The sequence below is a fragment of the Nerophis ophidion genome, linkage group LG05, assembly GCF_033978795.1.
Source record: "Nerophis ophidion isolate RoL-2023_Sa linkage group LG05, RoL_Noph_v1.0, whole genome shotgun sequence".
NCBI classification, from domain to species: Eukaryota; Metazoa; Chordata; class Actinopteri; order Syngnathiformes; family Syngnathidae; genus Nerophis; species Nerophis ophidion.
The window spans coordinates 41086573-41108891 of NC_084615.1; the positions used below are offsets into that span (position 1 = coordinate 41086573).

The following is a 22319-nucleotide window of genomic DNA, read 5'->3' on the forward strand; positions in this document are numbered from 1 at the left end:
TGTGTGTGTGTGTGTGTGTGTGTGTGTGTGTGTGTGTGTGTGTGTGTGTGTGTGTGTGTGTGTGTGTGTGTGTAACAATAGAAAAGAGCAGAGAGGCTTGTAAAATTGGGCTTGCAAATAAGGGCATAACAAGCGAAAGCTCCTATCTAAAAAACAAAAGATGAGGCACTCATAAATGAGGTACCAAAGTTTATACAGTATATTAAAAAATAAATTGTTGAATTTTACGAAAATTTATACTGCAATCCCCAAAAAGAACAACTGCAGTCTGCAAATGGCCCCGGGGCCACTCTTGAGATAGCCCAAGTTTACATATTTATGTATGGAAAAAGCAAAGTGTTACCAAACAACGGAAGAGTCTCTTTGCCCCATCTTAGTAGCATTGTTTGTCATGAATCCCGCAATGCAGAAAAGGGTGGGCTGCATGGCTATTGCTGGGTGGCTTATGACATAACATTTGGTTTTCATCTTCGCGGCTTAATTCAAACGATAGTCAAGCAGCTTGAGCGTAGCATTAAAACAAGTGAGAGTGAGTGTAGAGTTTGAGCGGAAATTGCGTATTTCTGTTCTGTTCTTTGGGGTTCCAGTCGTTCAAATAGATAGATAGGAAAGTGCTTTCTAGAGTACCGAAAAAAGTAGTTCATTAGGTTAATAAAGTCAGTGAAAAAACAAAAGTGCATCGAAGGAAATTACTCTTAATATATCACTTTTATCATTTTGAAGAATGCAATTGGACCGCTTGTGTCTGCAGTGATCACTTTGTAAAATATTTGTTGTGAAAATGTAATCTGTTTGAAAAATGTTTTTTGATGCCACCGAGATTATTCTCTACTATATTAGTGGTGTTTGAGAGTAGAACTAAACGTAAAAAATAGGATTGCATTAGTTTTTGTGGTTGCTAGGCCTAAATATAATTACAAAAACCTGGTTGTGCACATAAACTAATGTCATGTGAAGTCCTAGTAATAAATAATGTAGTTGTTGATCCAACCTACCGTATTTTTGTTGTCGATTTTCAAAACAGAAACTTGGTTGTCGATGTTGTGCAGGAGAGCCAAGTGCTTTATTTGACACGGATGACCACAGTGCTTTATTTGACACGGATGACCACATTATAGCGATATTTGTTAGCGTCGATATCCTCAATAGTATTAATAAACTAGATAAATAAATCTCTTGTAGGCTCAACAGCATAAACTATACATTGATATGACTAGCAAACATTGCTGAACGTCAAATCATAATACCAACTGCAGACATGAATTGTGGATGGCAGACTAATATTTGTAGCAGGAAATCAACTGCAAAACAACTTATCTTGTTTCGCATTAGTGTCACGATCACAGCAGCACGGCACTCGTCAATCAAATACGTTACTTAGCAATGCCCATATAAATCCAATATTGTCTTTTGCGGATTATTGCTTAATTTGTACACCCCTCTGGATGTAGACACGATGTGCCTCCAGTCTTTTCTTCCCTAATTCCATGTGAGTGTCAATTAAAGTGAGTTTGTAGCGAGCAGTAACAAATTGGTGATGATCAATGGTTTCGATCTTGAAAAAATATTTTTCACAGGAGTATATAAATCTACTCCATGGCTTACCTGTAGGAAACCACTAGGGTCGTTCTCCTTCAGCACCTCCAGACAGTACTCCATCATGCCCGTGGTCTGGCGCAGCTTTATGGTGCAGTGGGTGATCTGGTCGCGCGCCACCTGGCAGTTTCGACAGGAAGTTATGTCAGGTGTTTTTTAATCCACAAATGAACCATTATAAACACTTGTTGCCCATTTGTAAGGTCAGGAATACTGGCCTCCTTATACACTGCACCATTAGATGTCCAATTAGTTTGTTTTTTTAGCCACTATGGATTGAACTTTCACAGTATCATGTTAGACCTGCTCGACATCCATTGCTTTCAGTCCCCTAGAGGGGAAGGGGGGGTTGCCCACATTTGAGGTCCTCTCCAAGGTTTTTCATAGTCATCATTGTCACTGGCGTCCCATTGGGTGTGAGTTTTCCTTGCCCTTATGTGGGTTCTTCCGAGGATGTCGTAGTCGTAGTAGTTTGTACAGTCCATTGAGACATTTGTGATTTAGGGCTATATAAATAAACATTGATTGATTAATGATTGATTTACATCCGATCTCGATAACTACACAAAGATTATGTCAGCACCCCACTAATATAGATATATTTTGCACTTCTTTTGAGGTATATTTTACTAATGTATTTTATTCATCATTCTGTGTTACAATGTAAAGGTGACACTGTATGCCCTTTTGTGTCTTATGTGAAATAGTTTGGAGACCCTTCTCCTTGGGCGGTTTAGCTCGGTTGGTAGAGTGGCCGTGCCAGCAATTTGGGGGTTGCAGGTTCGATTCCCACTTCCGCCATCCTAATCACTGCCGTTGTGTCCTTGGGCAAGACACTTTACCCACCTGCTCCCAGTGCCACCCACACTGCTTTAACTGTAACTTAGATATTGGGTTTCACTATGTAAAGCGCTTTGAGTCACTAGAGAAAAGCGCTATATAAATATAATTCACTTCATTCACTTATGTTATATTTTTATACCGCTCTGCCTCCTCACCCGTACACTCCTCTATACAACAACAACAATAAGTGTCTCTCAGCCCCCAAAACTAACATAGCTAAAATGTTTGCCTTGAAATGTGCCATAATTTTGCCGGGACTGACACCAACACGAATCAAGTCAGTTCACAAACGCTTTCCATTCGCATTAAAAATCCGGCCATCGGGAAGTCCCAAGTAAAAAAAAAAAGTGTTTGTTTTTTTGTTGTTTTTTTTATTTAATTTTTTTTTTTTTTCAAATCTGTCCTTTCTAATCCATTTTCTACAGCTTGTTACTCTCGGTGTCTCCTCGCTGCTCAGGCAAATAAATTTGCCTAAAAATACATTTTCCCATCAATAACGGGACATCATCGTGCTCGGAATATATATATATATATATATATATATATATATATATATATATATATATATATACATATATACAGTTTATATATATATATATATGTATGTATATATATATATACGGGCTGAGAGGCACTTATTGTTGTTGTTGTTGTGGAGGCAGAGCGGTATATGAAAATAACATAAGTAAAGCGTCACCAAACTTTTTCATATCAGACACAATTTCAAACAAAAAAGGGCACACAGTGTCACCTTTACATTGTAACACAGAATGATGAATAAAATACAATAGTAAAATATACCTTTAAAGAAGTGCAAAATATATCTATATTGGTGGGGTGCTGACATAATCTTTGTGTCGTTCTCACCATTTCAGAGTCCTAAATGGCTGTCAAAGTGTACCGACTTGTCGGAATACGTCCTTAGTGTTACATCATGACTGCATGGTTAAAGTAGTCGTGTCCCCAAGATGCAGAAAGCACGGCAGGGAGGCAGTCTGCAGGTAAGATGGTCATTTATTAATCAATAAACGATGGAAAAAATACAAAACAAGGGCGACAAGCCCATCGGAAACTTTGGCAAAGCTTAACTCAGGAACGATCAACTGCTAGTGACAAATAGTTAAGTCAAAGTTAAAGTACTAATGATTGTCACACACACACTAGGTGTTGCGAAATTTGTCCTCTGCATTTGAACCATCCCCTTGTTCACCCCCTAGGAGGTGAGGGGAGCAGTGGGCAGCAGCGGTGCCGCGCCCGGGAATCATTTGTGGTGATTTAACCTTCAATTCCAACCCTTGATGCTGAGTGCCAAGCAGGGAGGTAATGGGTCCCATTTTTATAGTCTTTGGTATGACTCGGCCGGGGATTGAACTCCCAACCTACCGATCTCAGGGCGGAATCTTTAACCACTAGGCCACTGAGTAGGTAGTAGTGGCAAATAGGATACACCAAAAACGCGAGCCGTCGCAAAAAGCGAGTGACACTGCCAGACAGTGTGTGGCACGAGGCAGTAATTAATTGCTCTCTGAATATTGACCAGGAGCAGGGGACCGTGCCAACCACTAATCAGAGGCAGGTGACGAAAATCAGCACCCATGGCATCTAGAAAACCCAACGAGAGTGCTGAAACAGAAATAAACAACTAAGAAATACCAAACAAAACATGACCCCGGCAACGGATCATGACACAGGCTTATTCTGGCCCGTTACAATTAATGATTTATGATCTACAATAAACTTCCAGGGAGCAAGGAACCGAGGAAACACCTCGTCAGCTGGTCATGTCGAACACAGGCTTGTGATCACAGCGCCGCTAAAAAACATAATAACGATATCACTAATACTTGGTTAATATTAAAAATCAAGAAATGTAAATGGAGTATTGTTGGCAGTTTTTGAAGGGTTATTTATAGTATTTTATGGGCGAAATAGAGGAGCTCCAAAGTAAACAGAATTTAGTTTACGTTGATGAACAAGTTAGAATGCATTTCAAAAAAGTCCATCCATCGTCATGTTTTTAAAATACTTGTGAACGATAGGTAAAATTCCAGAAAAAGTGCAGTTCCCCTTTACCTTTTCTGTTTTCCATGCTGTGCAGAACAATAAAGGAGGTCGTGGACTTGATCAAGGCAATTTAAAGGAAAACAGACCAAAAAGAAATGACACAAAACAAAGTAGTTTGGATGATAATTTAAAAACAAAGTATTTTAATAACTTATGTAAATTAATATTCGGCAGTTATTGTTATTCCTTTCCTCTGCCTTTATTGCAAATAATTCTATCATAATAATAATGTTATTCCATCCCAATATTTACTGTTACTGGTATTTAATGCAAGCAATTTTACACAATTAGAAAAGTACACCAATTGTGAATGACATATTAAGTGGCTTCACGGTGGCAGAGGGGTTAGCGCGTCTACCTCACAATACGAAGGTCCTGAGTAGTCCTGAGTAGTCCTGGGTTCAATCCCGGGCTCGGGATCTTTCTGTGTGGAGTTTGCATGTTCTCCCCATGAATGCGTGGGTTCCCTCCGGGTACTCCGGCTTCCTCCCTCTTCCAAAGACATGCACCTGGGGATAGGTTGATTGGCAACACCAAATTGGCACTAGTGTGTGAATGTGAGTGTGAATGTTGTTTGTCTATCTGTGTTGGCCCTGCGAGGAGGTGGCGACTTGTCCAGGGTGGACCCCGCCTTCCGCCCGATTGTAGCTGAGATAGGCACCAGCGCCCCCCGCGACCCAAAAGGGAATAAGCGGTAGAAAATGGATGGGTGGATAGTAATGAAGTAAGTGCATTGTGTGGTGTTGCCATATGGATGTACTGTGAGGACTTTCTGGAACATTTTCTTTAAAGGTTCATGTCCCAATACAACAAGCATAAACATTTTTGACAAATAATTAGGAATACCAGCTTTAGAATGCTTGTCAACACGTTACATATCTCCATGACAACCATGTCCCATGATCGGTCGGCTCTAACCGTGGGAAAATCAGACACCGGCCGTGCCAGAAGCTCTTAGCCGCGTCCTCTAAAATAAGGTAAAGGACCAAGAGAACACAAAAAATAATTTACGTAAATGTAAGGGCAAAGACCACCAGGTGTCCCTTAGGCTATCCATCCATCCATCCATTTTCTACCGCTTATTCCCTTTAGAGTAGCGGGGGTCGCTGGTGCCTATCTCAGCTACAATCGGGCGTAAGGCGCTGTACACCCTGGACAAGTCGCCACCTCATCGCAGGGCCGTCCCTTAGGCTAGACCATCCCAATTTATTTTGCTCCAGCCGCTGCCTGAGGACTCTCCGATGACGTCACACTATCGGTGCGATCAGATGATGTCATGTAGCCATCCATCCATTTTCCCACCGCTTTTTTCCTTCGTGGTCGCGGAGGGCGCTGAAGCCTATCTCAGCCACAATCAGGCGGAAGGCGGTTTACACCCTGGACAAGTCGCTACCTCATCGCAGGGCCAACACAGATAGACAGACAACATTCACACTCACATTCACACACTAGGGCCAATTTAATGTTGCCAATCAACCTATCCCCAGGTGCATGTCTTTGGAAATGGGAGGAAGCCTGAGTACCCGGTGTAACAGGATGTTTTTCCTCTCACCACAGAGGGAGAGACATTCTCAAAGGTTCAAAACAAGGACACTTATTTTTGTAATCGGTTTCCCGCTGCTGCCCCCGCGATCCCACCTCGGATAAGCGGAAGATGATGGATGGATGGATGGATTTCCCGGATCATGTTTTGTTTAGTTTGATATTTCTATAGTTGGTGATTAGTTCAGTTCCAGCAACCTTGTTTATTTTGTTCGCTGCCATGGGTGCTGATTTTGGTCATCTGCCTCTGATTAGTGGTCCTGACGCCCACCTGCTCCCAGTCACTAATCAGAGAGCTACTTATTCCTGCCTTGTACGACACTCTGCCTGCCAGGGCTGTCCTGGCAAAACACACCAGTTACTTGGGATTTATTTGCTTCTTGCTCTTTTTGTTAGGTAGTCTTTTTACTGAGCCTTTGTCGGCACATTTTCGATGATGGTATTTTGGCTTGATAACTGGAATAAACAGTTTTTCTTACTCGCATACTGTTTCTGGATGTTTTTCAGTATATTGGGGAAACGACTACTGCAAAATCATGCGACCCCGACGTGACAGTGGGCAGAATTCGAGAAAAAAGTACAGTTCTCCTAAAGCTTGACTGTCATTACTTTTCAGCAGCATTATACAATCAAGTGTTGAACAAAGATGAGCATCAAATCTAAAACCAAGCACGTTTTTAAACTCGAGGGAGATCCGATTTGAGTTTTTTTCGCACATCACAGGCTGTCAGATGGTTTAGATTAGATGTGGACGCGTGTCAGAGCGTGTTAGTGTCGTTCAAGGCTAATTATCTCTCTGCCTTTTTTGCCTCCAGTATACAACCTCAAACAGCACATGGCCGTGATTTATTTATGACGAATGCAGACTCAAAAAAAGGCGCTTTCATCTTTCATCTTTTGTTAATCGCAGCGTTAGCAGGCTTCGGTCAAAACATATGAGCCATTTTAATTAACTGGAGTCACGGCTGTTAATTTGACCACTATTGAGATGGCAGCCAATTATTCACCTGCCAGCGAGAATGTGACGAGCACCGTGAAATAGCTCCAAAAGTGTCCGTTATTGTATTAATCCTTGTATTTTATGCGCTGGTGTGACTAACTATTAAAAGAGATGATCACGCACTTGATTTCATAACTTCATGTCTTTTAGGCCAAAAAAAAAAACTATTGCTGAGAATGCAGTCGCCATTTGTGTGTTCTTTGAAAGGGGAAAAATGTTTGCTTTTAAGAGATTAGCCTCCAGTTTGGCTGAATTCTGCAAACATCTGTTTGTTTTTGCTAAAGTCTCTTATACCCTCACAAGCAGATTAAAAGACTGCAGCTACAATAAGTGCCTCTGAGTGTAAAGGCAGCAGAAGAAACTACTAAAATAATCTGTTCAAATTCAATGTTAAAGCTGTTTCGTAATGACCAAAAGCAAGTTCCGTCGTGACACAAGCCCGCCGAGAGACCGCAGTGAAGACTCCAGCTGGGCTGAAGTGTGAAAATAAAAGACAAAAGATTCATTAGCGAAACAACCGACACACAGCTTGATAATGAGTTTGATGGCCTGCTTTAATTAGAACGAGTGGATGATCTTATGTAGTAAACTACAGTCCACCATGGAATAAAAGCCGCGGCACAGACAAGAATGTTTTTTAGTCGGTGGTCTAGTCGAGCGGTCACAATTATCAATCAATCATCAAACCTCAAAGGGGAACTGCTTATTATGATTATGAAAGACATGACAACGGATGTACATTGTAATGCATTCTAACTCGTTAATAAATGTAAAGAAACATCTGCTTACATTTCGGACTTAAATATTAACCAAGTGTTAGCAGTGGCGGGCCGTGCGTTTCCCCCCTAGGCCTTCAGTGATGTCCGACTTCAATAATTACCTCTCAAAATACCACAATTGATGTCACCACATGATCATTGCTGTTTCAATCCGGTTTCAGGGCAAATCACTCGACTGAGACAGCCCTCGCAAAACTGACTAATGATCTATTGCTAACGATGGACTCTGATGCGTCATCTATGTTGCTGCTCCTCGATCTTAGCGCTGCTTTCGATACCGTCGATCATAATATTTTATTAGAGCGTATCAAAATACGAATTGGTATTTCAGACTCAGCCCTGTCATGGTTTAACTCTTATCTTACTGATAGGATGCAGTGCGTCTCCCATAACAATGTGACCTCGGACTATGTTAAGGTAACGTGTGGAGTTCCCCAGGGTTCGGTCCTTGGCCCTGTACTCTTCAGCATCTACATGCTGCCGCTAGGTGACGTCATACGCAAATACGGTATTAGCTTTCACTGTTATGCTGATGACACCCAACTTTACATGCCCCTAAAGCTGACCAACACGCCGGACTGTAGTCAGTTGGAAGCGTGTCTTAATGAAATTAAACAATGGATGTCCGCTAACTTTTTGCAACTTAATGCCAAAAAAACGGAAATGCTGATTATCGGTCCTGCTAGACACCGACCTCTATTTAATAATACAACTTTAACATTTGACAACCAAATAATAAAACAAGGTGACTCTGTAAAAAATCTGGGTATTATCTTCGACCCAACTCTCTCCTTTGAGTCACACATTAAAAGCGTTACTAAAACGGCCTTCTTTCATCTCCGTAATATCGCTAAAATTCGCTCCATTTTGTCCACTAAAGACGCCGAGATCATTATCCATGCGTTTGTTACGTCTCGTCTCGATTACTGTAACGTATTATTTTCGGGTCTCCCAATGTCTAGCATTAAAAGATTACAGTTGGTACAAAATGCGGCTGCTAGACTTTTGACAAGAACAAGAAAGTTTGATCATATTACGCCTGTACTGGCTCACCTGCACTGGCTTCCTGTGCACTTAAGATGTGACTTTAAGGTTTTACTACTTACGTATAAAATACTACACGGTCTAGCTCCAGCCTATCTTGCCGATTGTATTGTACCATATGTCCCGGCAAGAAATCTGCGTTCAAAAGACTCCGGCTTATTAGTGATTCCTAGAGCTCAAAAAAAGTCTGCGGGCTATAGAGCGTTTTCCGTTCGGGCTCCAGTACTCTGGAATGCCCTCCCGGTAACAGTTCGAGATGCTACCTCAGTAGAAGCATTTAAGTCTCATCTTAAAACTCATCTGTATACTCTAGCCTTTAAATATACCTCCTTTTTAGACCAGTTGATCTGCCGCTTCTTTTCTTTCTCCTATGTCCCCCCCTCCCTTGTGGAGGGGGTCCGGTCCGATGACCATGGATGAAGTACTGACTGTCCAGAGTCGAGACCCAGGATGGACCGCTCGTCGGGACCCAGGATGGACCGCTCGCCTGTATCGGTTGGGGACATCTCTACGCTGCTGATCCGCTTGAGATGGTTTCCTGTGGACGGGACTCTCACTGCTGTCTTGGAGCCACTATGGATTGAACTTTCACAGTATCATGTTAGACCCGCTCGACATCCATTGCTTTCGGTCCCCTAGAGGGGGGGGGTTGCCCACATCTGAGGTCCTCTCCAAGGTTTCTCATAGTCAGCATTGTCGCTGGCGTCCCACTGAATGTGAATTCTCCCTGCCCACTGGGTGTGAGTTTTCCTTGCCCTTTTGTGGGTTCTTCCGAGGATGTTGTAGTCGTAATGATTTGTGCAGTCCTTTGAGACATTTGTGATTTGGGGCTATATAAATAAACATTGATTGATTGATTGAAATACTATACAGAAACACATTTACGCACTACTGCGCATTGAATCACCATCAACAGTCTACATAACGGGTTATTTTCTCTTTTTCTTTTTCATTTAAAACATATATTATGTGGTACTGTCAAAATTAAAATTGCAAAAAAAATATCAAATTTAAAAAAATAAAGTAATGAAATATCTGAACTCACAATCTGTAGAATTTATAATTTCCCCTCGGGGATTAATAAATGATTAATAAAGTATGTCTGATACCGATTCTGATTAGTCGAGCTTCTGGGCTTGGTTAACATGGTCTTACAAGATGTAGTTTGTCTTTAAATATCCTTCTTGAAAATGGCCTTGCAAATATATGTGTTGTCTTGTCTAATCATATAAGATGCAGACGAGGCGTGTTGGCTGACTTCTTAAAGTATTCTCCACAGCGTGCTCATCAAAAACATCCGGTTTAGCATGGTTAAACGCGGTTACTGCGCATGCTCTTCACTGCTGTGGAATGCTGAGTAATGGAGTTCTTACGTTATCCAGTGCATAACATCACTATATTTCTGCCTTAGGCCATCTAGAAGGCCTTCCCGACAACAACTCGTGATCTGATTGCCTAACGCAATTGTCTATCAACTCTTTGTGTCTGTTCACTTAAAGACGCCCACATTGTTGATTCTGAAGGCCCCTGGCAGATTTGGTACAGCATGGCAACATGGGCTAGCTGAATTGTGATTGGATAAAAACTCAATAACCTAAAAACAACAGCGCTGGAAGGAGCATAAAATGACATGAAGAGAATATGAATATTTTTTTAAATATTTAGGGTAAGTAAATAAAAAATGACTTTATTTTTAATTATGATCATGATTTCTGGTTATGTTAGGCCAGCAGAGAAGGCCTTGCTGGCTCTGACTGCACACCACTGATTATGAGTGATTAATATTTATATACAATAACACAGACTATTTATAGCGGTGCTGTGATCACGAGCTTGTGTGCCAATGTTGACATGATCGACTAGTCAGCTGCTTCCTTGTTTCCTTGCTCATCAAACTTTTTTGTAGGTCATAAATCATGCCTCTCACCTGGATAGTAAAAGGACGAGGACATATTCCGACAAGTAGACTTTGACAGGCATGTAGACCCAGAATTGAACGACCCAAAAAGACGTTTGGTTCCACCCCGCGTTTCTTCATGGGCATTATGAGTCATTCTTCATCTAAATGGGAATATATGAACATCCTAGCAGTCGGGAGCCTAATGACATCGTACAGTAAGTGATGTTTTATTATGTTTCTTGGCTCTCATGAAGTCTGCAGTGTGCAGTTATCAGCGATGCAGATGAAAAATACAAGGTGAACGTCAGGATGGGATGTTGAAATTAATGTGCTGCGTCTGCTTAAAATGAACAAAATACGTACATTTTACGTTATTAGAAATTTGCCTGTTTTTGATATATCATGTATTTACTATTTAAAATGCATTTTTAAAGAAGCATCCATCGTCATGTCTTTCTAAATGATTGTGAACGATATTCATAATTCCAAAAAAAGTGCAATTTCTCTGTCATGGACGATTGATATTACAGTATTAGCACTCTACCATAGAGCTGGGCGATGATATCAATTGTGGGTTGTTTTTATCTGCTACTATAGGAAATAAGCAGTATCATTATGAGATTCTCAGGGTGTGGTAATGAAACCCGGTTTAACGATAATTGAAATTTGAAACAGTAAAACAGGAGTTTTTCCACGGTTGATCATTATACCTTTGGTCGTTAAATCCCTATGCAAAATAAGCAAACTTATAACTGAACGTGCAACTGAGGGCAGTGAAAATAATGTCACCCATAACTTTGATGAAGCTATTGTTGAGGAAAAAGCTAACTTAACATTAGTTGTGTGTTGGTGGTCTGTGTTGCTGAAATGATGTGAAGCAAATCAAGCAGATGTACAAGGTACAGTATGTATAACTCAACATGTGTTCAATTATTTTAAAACGTACCCCCAAGATGATTATATGGAAAGTGTGAAAATGAAAGCAGTCTGTACAATTGCTACTGCTGCTAGTGCTAACATATACATAGCATATTAACAGTTAGCCAGTACTGGCAGTCTGACAATCAGACTGATATTTTAACTTGCAAGTAGGTATGTTGCAAGAAAACTATTAATTTTGATTGTGATTTGTCACAAAACGGGTAAAGTGTGATGATCCGATGCCCGGATCATGTTTTGTTCTATTAGTTTTACTACCTCAGTTCTGTTTTCAGCACCCCTGGGTTTGTGTTTTGGTTGCCATGGGTGCTGATTAGTTTCACCGGCCTCTGACCCGGACACTCACCTGCTCCTGGGAACTAATCAGAGAGCTACATATTCCTTTTTTTTGCCACACACTGTCTGGCTGTCTTATTTGCTTCTATGTAACACGTTACGTTGATTACTTAAAGTTAAAGTTAAAGTACCAATGATTGTCACACACATAATAGATGTGGCGAAATTATTCTCTGCATTTGACCCATCACCCTTGATCACCCCCTGGGAGGTGAGGGGAGCAGTGGGCAGCAGCGGTGCTGCGCCCGGGAATCATTTATGGTGATTTAACCTTCAATTCCAACCCTTAATGCTGAGTGCCGATCAGGGAGGTAATGGGTCCCATTTTTATAGTCTTTGGTATGACTCGGCCGGGATTTGAACTCACAACCTACCGATCTCAGGGCGGACACTCTAACCACTAGGTAGTAAAACTTCTGTATTCCTGAGCTATGCTTAGCCATTTGTTTTCTTGTCAGCTATTCCATTAGCTCCCCATGCTATCGGCACGCTGTATTTTTGTATTTCGAACGATTAATGGACAATAGATTAGTGTCTTACCTGTCTTACCTGCACACTGCATCCGGAACTCCATCTGCATCTTGGAAGAACTACCCATGCATAAACATGCGACCACATCGTAACAGAAGACAGCCAGCCAGTGTGTGGCGATAAAAAGCAAAATGTAGCTCTCTGATTAGAGCCCAGGAGCAGGTGAGCGTCCCGAACACTAATCAGAGGCCGGTAAAACTAATCAGCACCCATGGTAACCAAAACACAAACTCAGGGGTGCTGAAAACAGAACTGAGGTAGTAAAACTAATTGAACATCATCACATAAAGTGTGCGGAGGTTAGGATCTGGTCCTTGTCATCTTCCCAGGCCCAAAGTTCCATTGGATTTCAAAGTTGGTGTCAGGCTTGTCCCTGACAGTTTTGGTCTATGTCTTAGTTTTTCCTCTGCGTTTGTCTTTAGTTCCTGTCAGCACTCTTATTTTGGTTCTGTTTCCTGTTTGTCTCCCTGAGTGCTGTGTAACCCTCAGCTGTGGCTGATTGGCACCTGGCCACACCTGGGATCAATCAGCCAGCCACTATTTAAGACCTGTTTTCTCCTCCAGTCAGGGCTGGATTATTGTCGTGTCAATGTCATTTTCTACTTGTCATTCCTACTGGTCGTGTGATTGCAGCGTAGCGGTAAGCTATATTTGGTAGATGTTTTGTATCTTACTGTTTTTTGTTCCCTGCTTCCGATTAGTTTGTTCATAGCCCTTAGTTTGTTATATCCGCCCATGTGCGTCTTAGTATTTAATTAAATCATGTTTTCACATTCTATGCCTGCCTCCATCTCTGCATCTTGGGGTTCGTCACCAAATAACCGTGACAGAATAATCCAGCCAAATACGAACCCCGCAGAGTTGTCCATGGCAGAGAGGCTTAAATTAGCGCTAGAGCTAATGGATAATTTGGTGGGCCAGCAGCAGGGGGCGCCACCACCATCCTGTCCGGTGGGCCAGCAGAGGGCACCACCATACACCTGACGGCCACAGAGGTGGTCATTTCATGGGCGACCGCCTCGCAAATGGCAGCGGCGTTCCATTCGCCGTCACCACCTGACTCTTCCCCGCTGGTTGCGGGGACACTTGGCCTGGCGGCCCACCACCTTGTCTTCCCTCCACCCTCCCTTGACTTTGGACTGTTTTTTTTTTAGGGGGGAAGGATTCGTGAAACCTCTGGTATCCGTTATGGGAAGGGGGGCTACTGTCAGGCTTGTCCCTGACAGTTTTGGTCTAGGTCTTAGTTTTTCCTCTGCGTTTGTCTTTAGTTCCTGTCAGTACTCTTATTTTGGTTATGTTTCCTGTTTGTCTCCCTGAGTGCTGTGTAACCCTCAGCTGTGGCTGATTGGCACCTGGCCACACCTGGGATCAATCAGCCAGCCACTATTTATGACCTGTTTTCTTCTCCAGTCAGGGCTGGATTATTGTCGTGTCAATGTCATTTTCTACTTGTCATTCCTACTGGTCATGTGAATGCAGCGTAGCGGTAAGCTATATTTGGTAGATGTTTTGTACCTTACTGTTTTTTGTTCCCTGCTTCCGATTAGTTTGTTCATAGCCCTTAGTTTGTTATATCCGCCCATGTGCGTGCTTTTTGTTTGTACCCTTTTGGTTTTGGTTTGGTCTTAGTATTTAATTAAATCATGTTTTCACATTCCATGCCTGCCTCCATCTCTGCATCTTGGGGTTCGTCACCAAATAACCGTGACAGTTGGGCCCCAGCATCACATTGTTCATATGATGTTCAGGGACTATTTGGTGCTGCAAGAACCCTGTTGTTTTTCAGTGGTGTCCATAATTATGTTGGTCAAGGTAGCTGAGCTCAAAATGTCATGTTCACACAGTCAGGGATTACCTATTTTGGCAAGAAATATATTAGTTTTGAATGTTTTTACAGTTCAAAAGGTCAGAATTCTAAACAAATAATAAAAGAGAGAAGTGTTGTTTTTTGCCATTAGTCGTGTTGTCCAGTGTTCATGTTTACATTGTTACCTTGAGTTTGTACTCCTTCTCCTTGGTGACTTTGGTGAGCAGTTTTGCTTTCTGCCGCGTCAGCGCCTCGATCAGCGAGTCGCACTGAGCCACCAGGCAAGCCTCGAACTCCACGCCGCTCTCCTGATAGCAGACACGCACACAAGAGAACATGCGTCGTCATGCGCGGGCTCCAGATTCAAAGTTACACTTTGTCAAAGTGATGCGTTTTACAGTAAAAATCTCCATTTGTTTAGTTTAGTCTTCATTTGAAGAGACAGTGCTCAGAAACACTAAGCTCAAAGACAGAGATGATCTGCACCAGATTGTAGCTAAATAGCTCATTTCCATATGCAGTCCCTTGTTACCTAAATTTAATAGATAAAAAAATCATGCAATAAAATTATAACAATACAATTATACTGTAGCATGTTATCAAATTAAGAAAAGTCATAAAATACCCTTTCATTGAGACATAATTATTATACAATACAACCACACCTCATTTACATCATCACACATGGACAATGCATGCTCTTGTTCACATCTGTCATCATTTGTGAAACACAACCATGATTTTGACAGACACACCTCACAGCTTACAACATAATGTCCAAATGCATTAATATAACACACATTAAGTTGACATGTCAAACATGGTGCCCACCTTAGTGACCTTGTGAACAGCTTTGATTGTTCCAAAGCCACTTTTGAAGTTACATAAATAAATAAATGATAAGTGGGTTGTACTTGTATAGTGCTTTTCTACCTTCAAGGTACTCAAAGCGCTTTGACACTACTTCCACATTTACCCATTCACACACTGATGGAGTGAGCTGCCATGCAAGGCGCTAACCAGAACCCATCAGGAGCAAGGGTAAAGTGTCTTAATCAGGACACAACGGACGTGACGAGGTTGTTACTACGTGGGGATTGAACCAGGGACCCTCAGATTGCGAACGGCCACTCCACCACCGTGCCACACCGTCCCTTCAATTGTGAACGAAGCGTAATCTGTCACACTTTTCATGTTTGTTATGAGGTCGTTCCATTCCTTTATTGCTTTATATGAAAAGGCTGATTGTGCAAACGAGGTTTTACATATGGGTACACTACACTGCCCTCTGGTGGAGGCCCTTGTGTTTGTAGTTGTCACAGCAGATGTGAAGTGGACAAAGTGCTTAAGTGGCGCTGGTGCTGTGTTATACAGGATTCGATGGGCTATTCGTATTGATGCTAATCTTCGAATGTTAGCTAAATTTAACAATCTACATTTTGGAGAACTAAACAGTGATGGTGGTGTCGTGGTTTTCGGTGAAGGATTTTGAGCGATTGTTTTGTGCAAAGTTTCCAATGGCCTCAGCGTCATTTTGCTTGCCTGGGACCAACATGAAAAACGAGACATAGTCATTGCATTAAAATAAGTTTGAGCTGCCTCCAGTGTTAAAGAATTCCTGATACTTAAGTGACATTTGTGACTTTCTCGCACAGCTCAAGTGAATTTAATACCACCAAAATACCTGTTTTATTCTCAATTTGTTTACACACACTAAAACTGGTGTGTCTGGCCTTCACCTTGCAGTGTATTGTTTATTTGTAGCAGCTACCAGAGTGACATGGAATTCATGATATCATACTCTCTACAAGGTTTTAATGATGACATTGTGTAATTGCTATTGCACTAATGCTACTGCAAGAGGATAACATATCTGAATGGTGGATTCATCACTACTGTGCGTCTGTTCGGTAAATCCACTGAATCGCTGCTTTATTTTTAGCCCTTGTGTGTGTAGTATTTGTGTGTTTTCCCTGCGGACGCCATGGCTGTACAGCTGATCTCACCCAACATCTGCCACTCCAACAGGCAGCAAGTTGTCAACTCCACAAGTCAGCACTATAATGATGTTGCCATGAAAAATGCCATGTTTTTTCAAAATCATGGCAGTGAAGTAGCACTACAGTCCCCTCATTAGGGTCAGGTAGCATGATGGTAAGAGGAACAGAAGGGGAAAAAAGGAAAGAAAAGGACTACTATGTATGGCTTCATCTCCTCTTCTGGGTTCTGTGCCTCCAATAAGGTGTCCCAGAGGAGTGTTTCCTCATTAACTTCCTGCTTTGTAGTGTGCATGCAATTGTAGCACAGCATGGATTCCTTCAGTGATCAAAGCCTCTCAGCAGCAACGTCTAAAATATGAAGAGAAATTCCCACAGACACCCTCCCAAACCTTGTATCCCAGCACTTTCCGCTGAATGTACCCCACTTCTAGTTGCCTTGTGGTGCAGGGGTATGCAAAGAAACTTTCTCCACTGAGAGCTATATACTTAAAATGGATATAGGGGTCCACTTTATTATTTGTGTGTGGAATTTTTATTTTGTGAAAAGGATAAAATATTTATTTTAAAAACAAACAAAAAATAATTTTAAAAAAGTAAAAAAAATAGAAAACATGCACCTGGGAATAGGTTGATTGGAAACACTAAATCGGCCCTAGTGTGTGAATGTGACTGTGAATGTTGTCTGTCTATCTGTGTTGGCCCTGTGATGAGGTGGCGACTTGTCCAATATGTACCCCGTCTTCCGAATGCCCGAATGCAGCTGAGATAGGCTCCAGCACCCCCCGCGACCCCAAAAGGGACAAGTGGTAGAAAAGGATGGATGGAAGATAGATGGATAGATAGATATATATAGTCGATGTTACTGTGGTTTATCCGTTATACAGTACTCAATACCGGGGTGGAGCGGAATATACGTTAGGTCAGGAAAAAACAAAGGCTATTTCATCCCTACAAACTTGTTTGCCTGCTCGTCAGGGGATTTTCCCTGAAGAGCAGGGAAACCTGCAAAACAGGCGTGTATGGATGGAATAGCGTTTGTGTTTGATTGATTGATTGATTGATTGAAACTTTTATCAGTAGATTGCACAGTTCAGTACATATTCTGTACAATTGACCACTAAATGGTAACACCCGAATAAGTTTTTCAACTTGTTTAAGTCGGGGTCCACGTAAATCAATTCATGGTGTTTTTTCCTGACCTAACGTGTATGCACAGTGGGGCAAAAAAGTATTTAGTCAGCCACCGATTGTGCAAGTTCTCCCACTTAAAATGATGACAGAGGTCTGTAATCGTCATCATGGGTACACTTCAACTGTGAGACAGAATGTGAAAAAAAATCCTGGAATTCAGACTGTAAGAATTTTAAAGAGTGTATTTGTAAATTATACTGTATATATATATATATATATATTTTTTTTTTTTTAAAGAGTGTATTTGTAAATTATACTGTATATATATATATATATATATGTGTGTGTGTGTGTGTTTTGAATCAGATTAATCACACAGTTTTTGTAATAAAAAAAAAACAACACAGAAATTTCCTCCAGAATGTCTTATCTTTATCCATGTGATGTCAGATGAAACAAAAATGTCGCTGTTTGGCCACAATATCCAGCAATATGTTTAAAGGAGAAAAGGTGAGGCTTTAAATCCCAGGAACACCACACTTACCGTCAAGCATGGTGGTGGTAGTGTTATGCGCTGGGCCTGTTTTGCTGCCAATGGAACTGTTGCTTTACAGAGAGTAAATTAGACAATGAAAAAGGAGGATTACCTCCAAATTTTTCAGGACAACCAAAATTCATCAGCCCAGAGGTTTGGTCTGGGCGTAGTTGGGTGTTCCAACAGGACAATGACCCCAAAAACATGTCAAAAGTGGTAAAGGAATGGCTAAATCAGGCTACAATTAAAATTTCAGAATGTCCTTCCCAAAGTCCTGACTTGAACCCCATTGAGAACATGAGGACAATGCTGAAGAAACAAGTCCATGTTAGAAAACCAAGACATTTTGCTGAACTGCACCAATTTTGTCAAGAGGAGTGGTCAAAAATTCAACCAGAAGCTTGCCAGAAGCGTGTGGATGGCTACAAAAAAGCGCCTTATTGCAGTGAAACTTGCCAAGAGACATGTAACCAAATATTAAGATTGCTGTATGAATATTTTTGACCCAGCAGATTTGGTCATATTTTCAGTAGACCCATAATAAATTCATAAAAGAACCAAACTTAATGAACGTTTTTTGTGACAAACAAGTATGTGCTCCAATCACTCTATCACAAAAAAATAAGAGTTGTAGAATTATTGGAAACTCAAGACAGCCACAACATTATGTTCTTTACAAGTGTATGCAACTATTGACCACGACTATATATATATATATATATATGTATATATTTATACAAACGTATACCGTATATATATATATCCATCCATCCACTTTCTACTGCTTGTCCATTTGTGCGTGCCTGCGTGCGTGTGTGTTCGTTAAGCATCTTTGCTCAATTTTTCAAATTCTTGCGAGTGTTTTTGTTCAGTATCACATTTTTTACTGTTTTTTTTTCCTTTTTTGCCAGTTGTGCTATTTTTTACTCATTTATTTTTTGTCCCAGTTGTTTTCTTTTTCCTTTGTTTTTTACTAACCACGGGCCGCCAAAGATCCAAACATTGGACACCCTGTGTATGTGTAAAAGGTAAAGGCAACTTAAACTGTAGTATTAATTGTATTTCAGATACATTCAAACTAATTCTACCAAAACAAATCCAAATTTTAAAACCAAACAAAATTTCCAAATGTAATCAACGTTTCAAGAAAAAAGGGGAAGCAATGTCTGGCATAAATATGGCAAATATTTAGTATTACATCTCAATAATTAATCTGTATTAATGTTTGGCGGAGGTCATTAAAATCCTGTGCTTTAATCATCCCTGCAATGCAAAAATAATAACACCATGTGTTTGATTGGATTAAACGAGTACTACTTTGGTAATGATAGGGATGTTTCCTTCCCCCCAGAATGAAAAATCAACACTGAAGTGACTTATTTTGAGTATTTGTTTGTCAGACGACTTTGTACAATGCAAGAATCCGTAATATGACGTGAACAAAAAGCCTTGTTTGCGGTGTAGTCGAAAGAACTGCGACGACTGCGACATGCCCCAGCGACTTTGCACTCGCCACACAACTCCTGAGGTAACAACACTATCAACAGTGCAGCAACTACAACCGCAATAATTGACACATTTTTCAAAGAATACCTTAACTCTGAACATTACTATCTTGTAACCGGTGAAATTGTGATGCAGCTCATTAGGCTGCGCACCTAGTAAAGCATGTACAGTAGATATGTTACCTGAATCTGCTGCAGCATGTTCTTCAGCTGGACCAGGAACTCCTTGGCGTCTTTGGCTTTGTCCGAAACGCCATTAAGGGCCTGCGAGAGCTGACACTGCAGGAAGAAACACAATGCAATCTTGTTTAGAATGTATTTTCTGCCATTATCTGTATTGAGAGCCTAAAAACAACATAGTAGTGTATAATGTAGTATTACAATGGGGAGGCAAAGGGCAAAATAAACATCAGGGTCTTGTTTTGTTGAATGGACACTTGGTTTTTGCTGTATAGGAATCTTGATGGCCGAGTTATTGTTGAGGATAAACTCCTAAATTTCCTTTCAGTGAAAATCAAAACTCTGGCTCAGGAGGAGCTCATTCTGATTGCCTCTACCAACTTTGATTCTGAGTGGATTGAGTCATCCAAAAAACTACTGTTCGAGTTCTGTCCTAACACCAAACAACGGTATGTAGCTTGTAAAGGTGTCCACAAGGACAGTAATAATATAAAATCATGTCTCAAAGTGCTTAATGAATGTGGAGACAATATTCCACATTTTGTCTCCCTCCACCTGGATGACCTGCCACCAGTGACGTTCAACAGCCTGGACGTCTCAAACCTGCTCAGCAGAATGGAGCATCTGTGCAGCGAGGTTGGTGTATTAAAGCAGGCTGTGAAGATCCAAGCTGATGTCTGCTGTAACCACTGCTGTTTTATCCAGAGTATCAGCATTGGAGCAGCAGGAGGAACCCAGTCATGGTAGAAGGCAGCCTGTGGCAAGGGTTACTTTTGGTGGAGGATCTGCTCCGTTTAGACAAAAACTCTGCCGCTCTGGGGCCTGCTGAGGATACAAGTCCAAGAGGATCTGCGGGGATACAGAGCAAAGGGACATCTGCAGCAAGCGAGGCACGGAAGGGGGAACTTGCAGCATGAGGTTCACCGGGCCGCTCTGGGGGCCAGAGCCTGACTTCTCGATCAGAGGAGCCGACCATTACCTCACAAAAATGGTCCTCTGTTGTAAAGCACCGTCAGGGGAGGAGGGACCCTCCAGTGGTAAGGGCTACTGGCGGTAAACGACGTGTCAACTCCAAGCCAGTTATTGTTGGGACTGGCACTCAAGGTAATATCGGAGTTCTCTCCCTACCTCGATCCAGAGGTACTGGCGAGCTACCTGTCTGATAAACTTCACGCAAAGTAACCTGTGAACGCATAGTCACTGTGGGCAATCGATATAGCTCTTTCAACGACTGTACAGAGTGTAAAGATGTTGCAGAGATGTATGTCCCTGATCTCTGGCCACAAGGCTCTGTTGTCAGGCGTTTTTATGAGCCAAGAAAGGCAGTTGGAGTGGGGGCCAACCTACCCCTGCCCTCCTCTCGTGCTGGTGTAAGTGTGGTTAAAGGGGCCTTGCCCGCTCGTACCATGTAACTTTTAACTGTCGTGGACTGCGTCATGGCTGCAGCGCCGGGGACCGGGCTTGGCGTCTAGCTGTTGACAACCTGCTGCTCAACTGTGACATTTTAAGCTTACAAGAGACATTCCTCCCAAAACAAGACCTGGGCCTCTTGAATTATTTTAACGATAACTTTCATGGAGCTGGTGAGTCAACAACTGACTTGTCCATGAGAATTGTAAGAGGAAGGATAAGGGGAGGTGTTGCTGTGCTCTGGCACAAAAAACATGATGCAGTTATTAGTGTTATTAGACTCAAAGTTGATTGGTGTATTGCTGTTTAGTATAAGTCCAACAGTAGGTAATTTATTGTTCTTAATGTGTACACTCCGTATGAATGTAAAGACAATGAGGATAACATGTTTAACATGTTTAACATGTTTAAACTTGCTTGTATTAATTATTTTATACAAGATAATCACTGTACGTGTATTTATATGGTTGGTGACTGGAATGCTGACATTTCCAATGGCAGCTCTTTATTTGCAAGACACCTTATACAGTTTTGTGATGAAAATGCACTCACCTTATCTAGTCAATGGTTGTTGCCCGCTAATAGCTATTCTTATATCATGGCTTGACCACTGTGTCAGTATGGCTGACGCACACACCAATTTACGTTCTATTGAGATTGTGTATGAGGTCTCTATGAGCGACCATATTCCATTCATATTAGATATTAAGTTGGACAGTCTCCCTGAGTTGATCCAGGAGGTTAATAGCCTGAGGGCCAAACTAGAATTGTTCTAAACTCACAGATGAGGAAGTGCTGTTTTATTACAGGAGAACTGATGCTCTTTTAAATGATATGTCTCTTCCACTTGATGACATTTTTCGGTCTAATCTTAACTGTAATGATATTAATCATAGGAAATCCCTTTGTGCAATGTATGACTATACTGTCAAAATCCAGTGTGAAGCTAGCAGTTCTTATGTTACATGCACCAACAGGAAATCTAGTGGGAAGCCAGGCTGGAATAAACATGTTCGAGTGCATTACACTGCAGCTAAGGAAGCTTTCAGTGAATGGGTTCTGGCTGGCAGACCTAGGTTAGGTCCGGTACTAGATCGTAAGAAGCTAACACATTCGAGGTACAAATCTGCCATTCGATTTGTCTTTCGAAATGAACACCCTATGAGACCTGACTCAC

The 22319-nt window shown here is 41.5% G+C and overlaps 1 protein-coding gene and 1 long non-coding RNA gene across 4 annotated transcripts in view; one reads left to right on the forward strand and one right to left on the reverse strand.

Annotated features, from left to right (window-relative positions):
- Positions 1-22319, reverse strand: part of LOC133553102 (tripartite motif-containing protein 67) — an 82153-nt gene that overhangs the window by 16524 nt on the left and 43310 nt on the right. For all 3 annotated transcript variants that reach the window (XM_061900947.1, XM_061900946.1, XM_061900945.1), the window contains exons 2-4: positions 19736-19831; positions 14567-14689; positions 1606-1716 (exon numbers count right to left, since the gene is read on the reverse strand). In XM_061900947.1, coding sequence (XP_061756931.1) covers positions 1606-1716; positions 14567-14689; positions 19736-19831 — 330 coding nt within the window. The remainder of the gene's footprint in view (positions 1-1605; positions 1717-14566; positions 14690-19735; positions 19832-22319) is intronic.
- LOC133553103 (uncharacterized) lies at positions 12936-20530 on the forward strand. The gene is made up of 4 exons (XR_009806842.1): positions 12936-13214; positions 20061-20181; positions 20307-20368; positions 20438-20530. It is a non-coding gene; the product is annotated as an uncharacterized LOC133553103 (long non-coding RNA).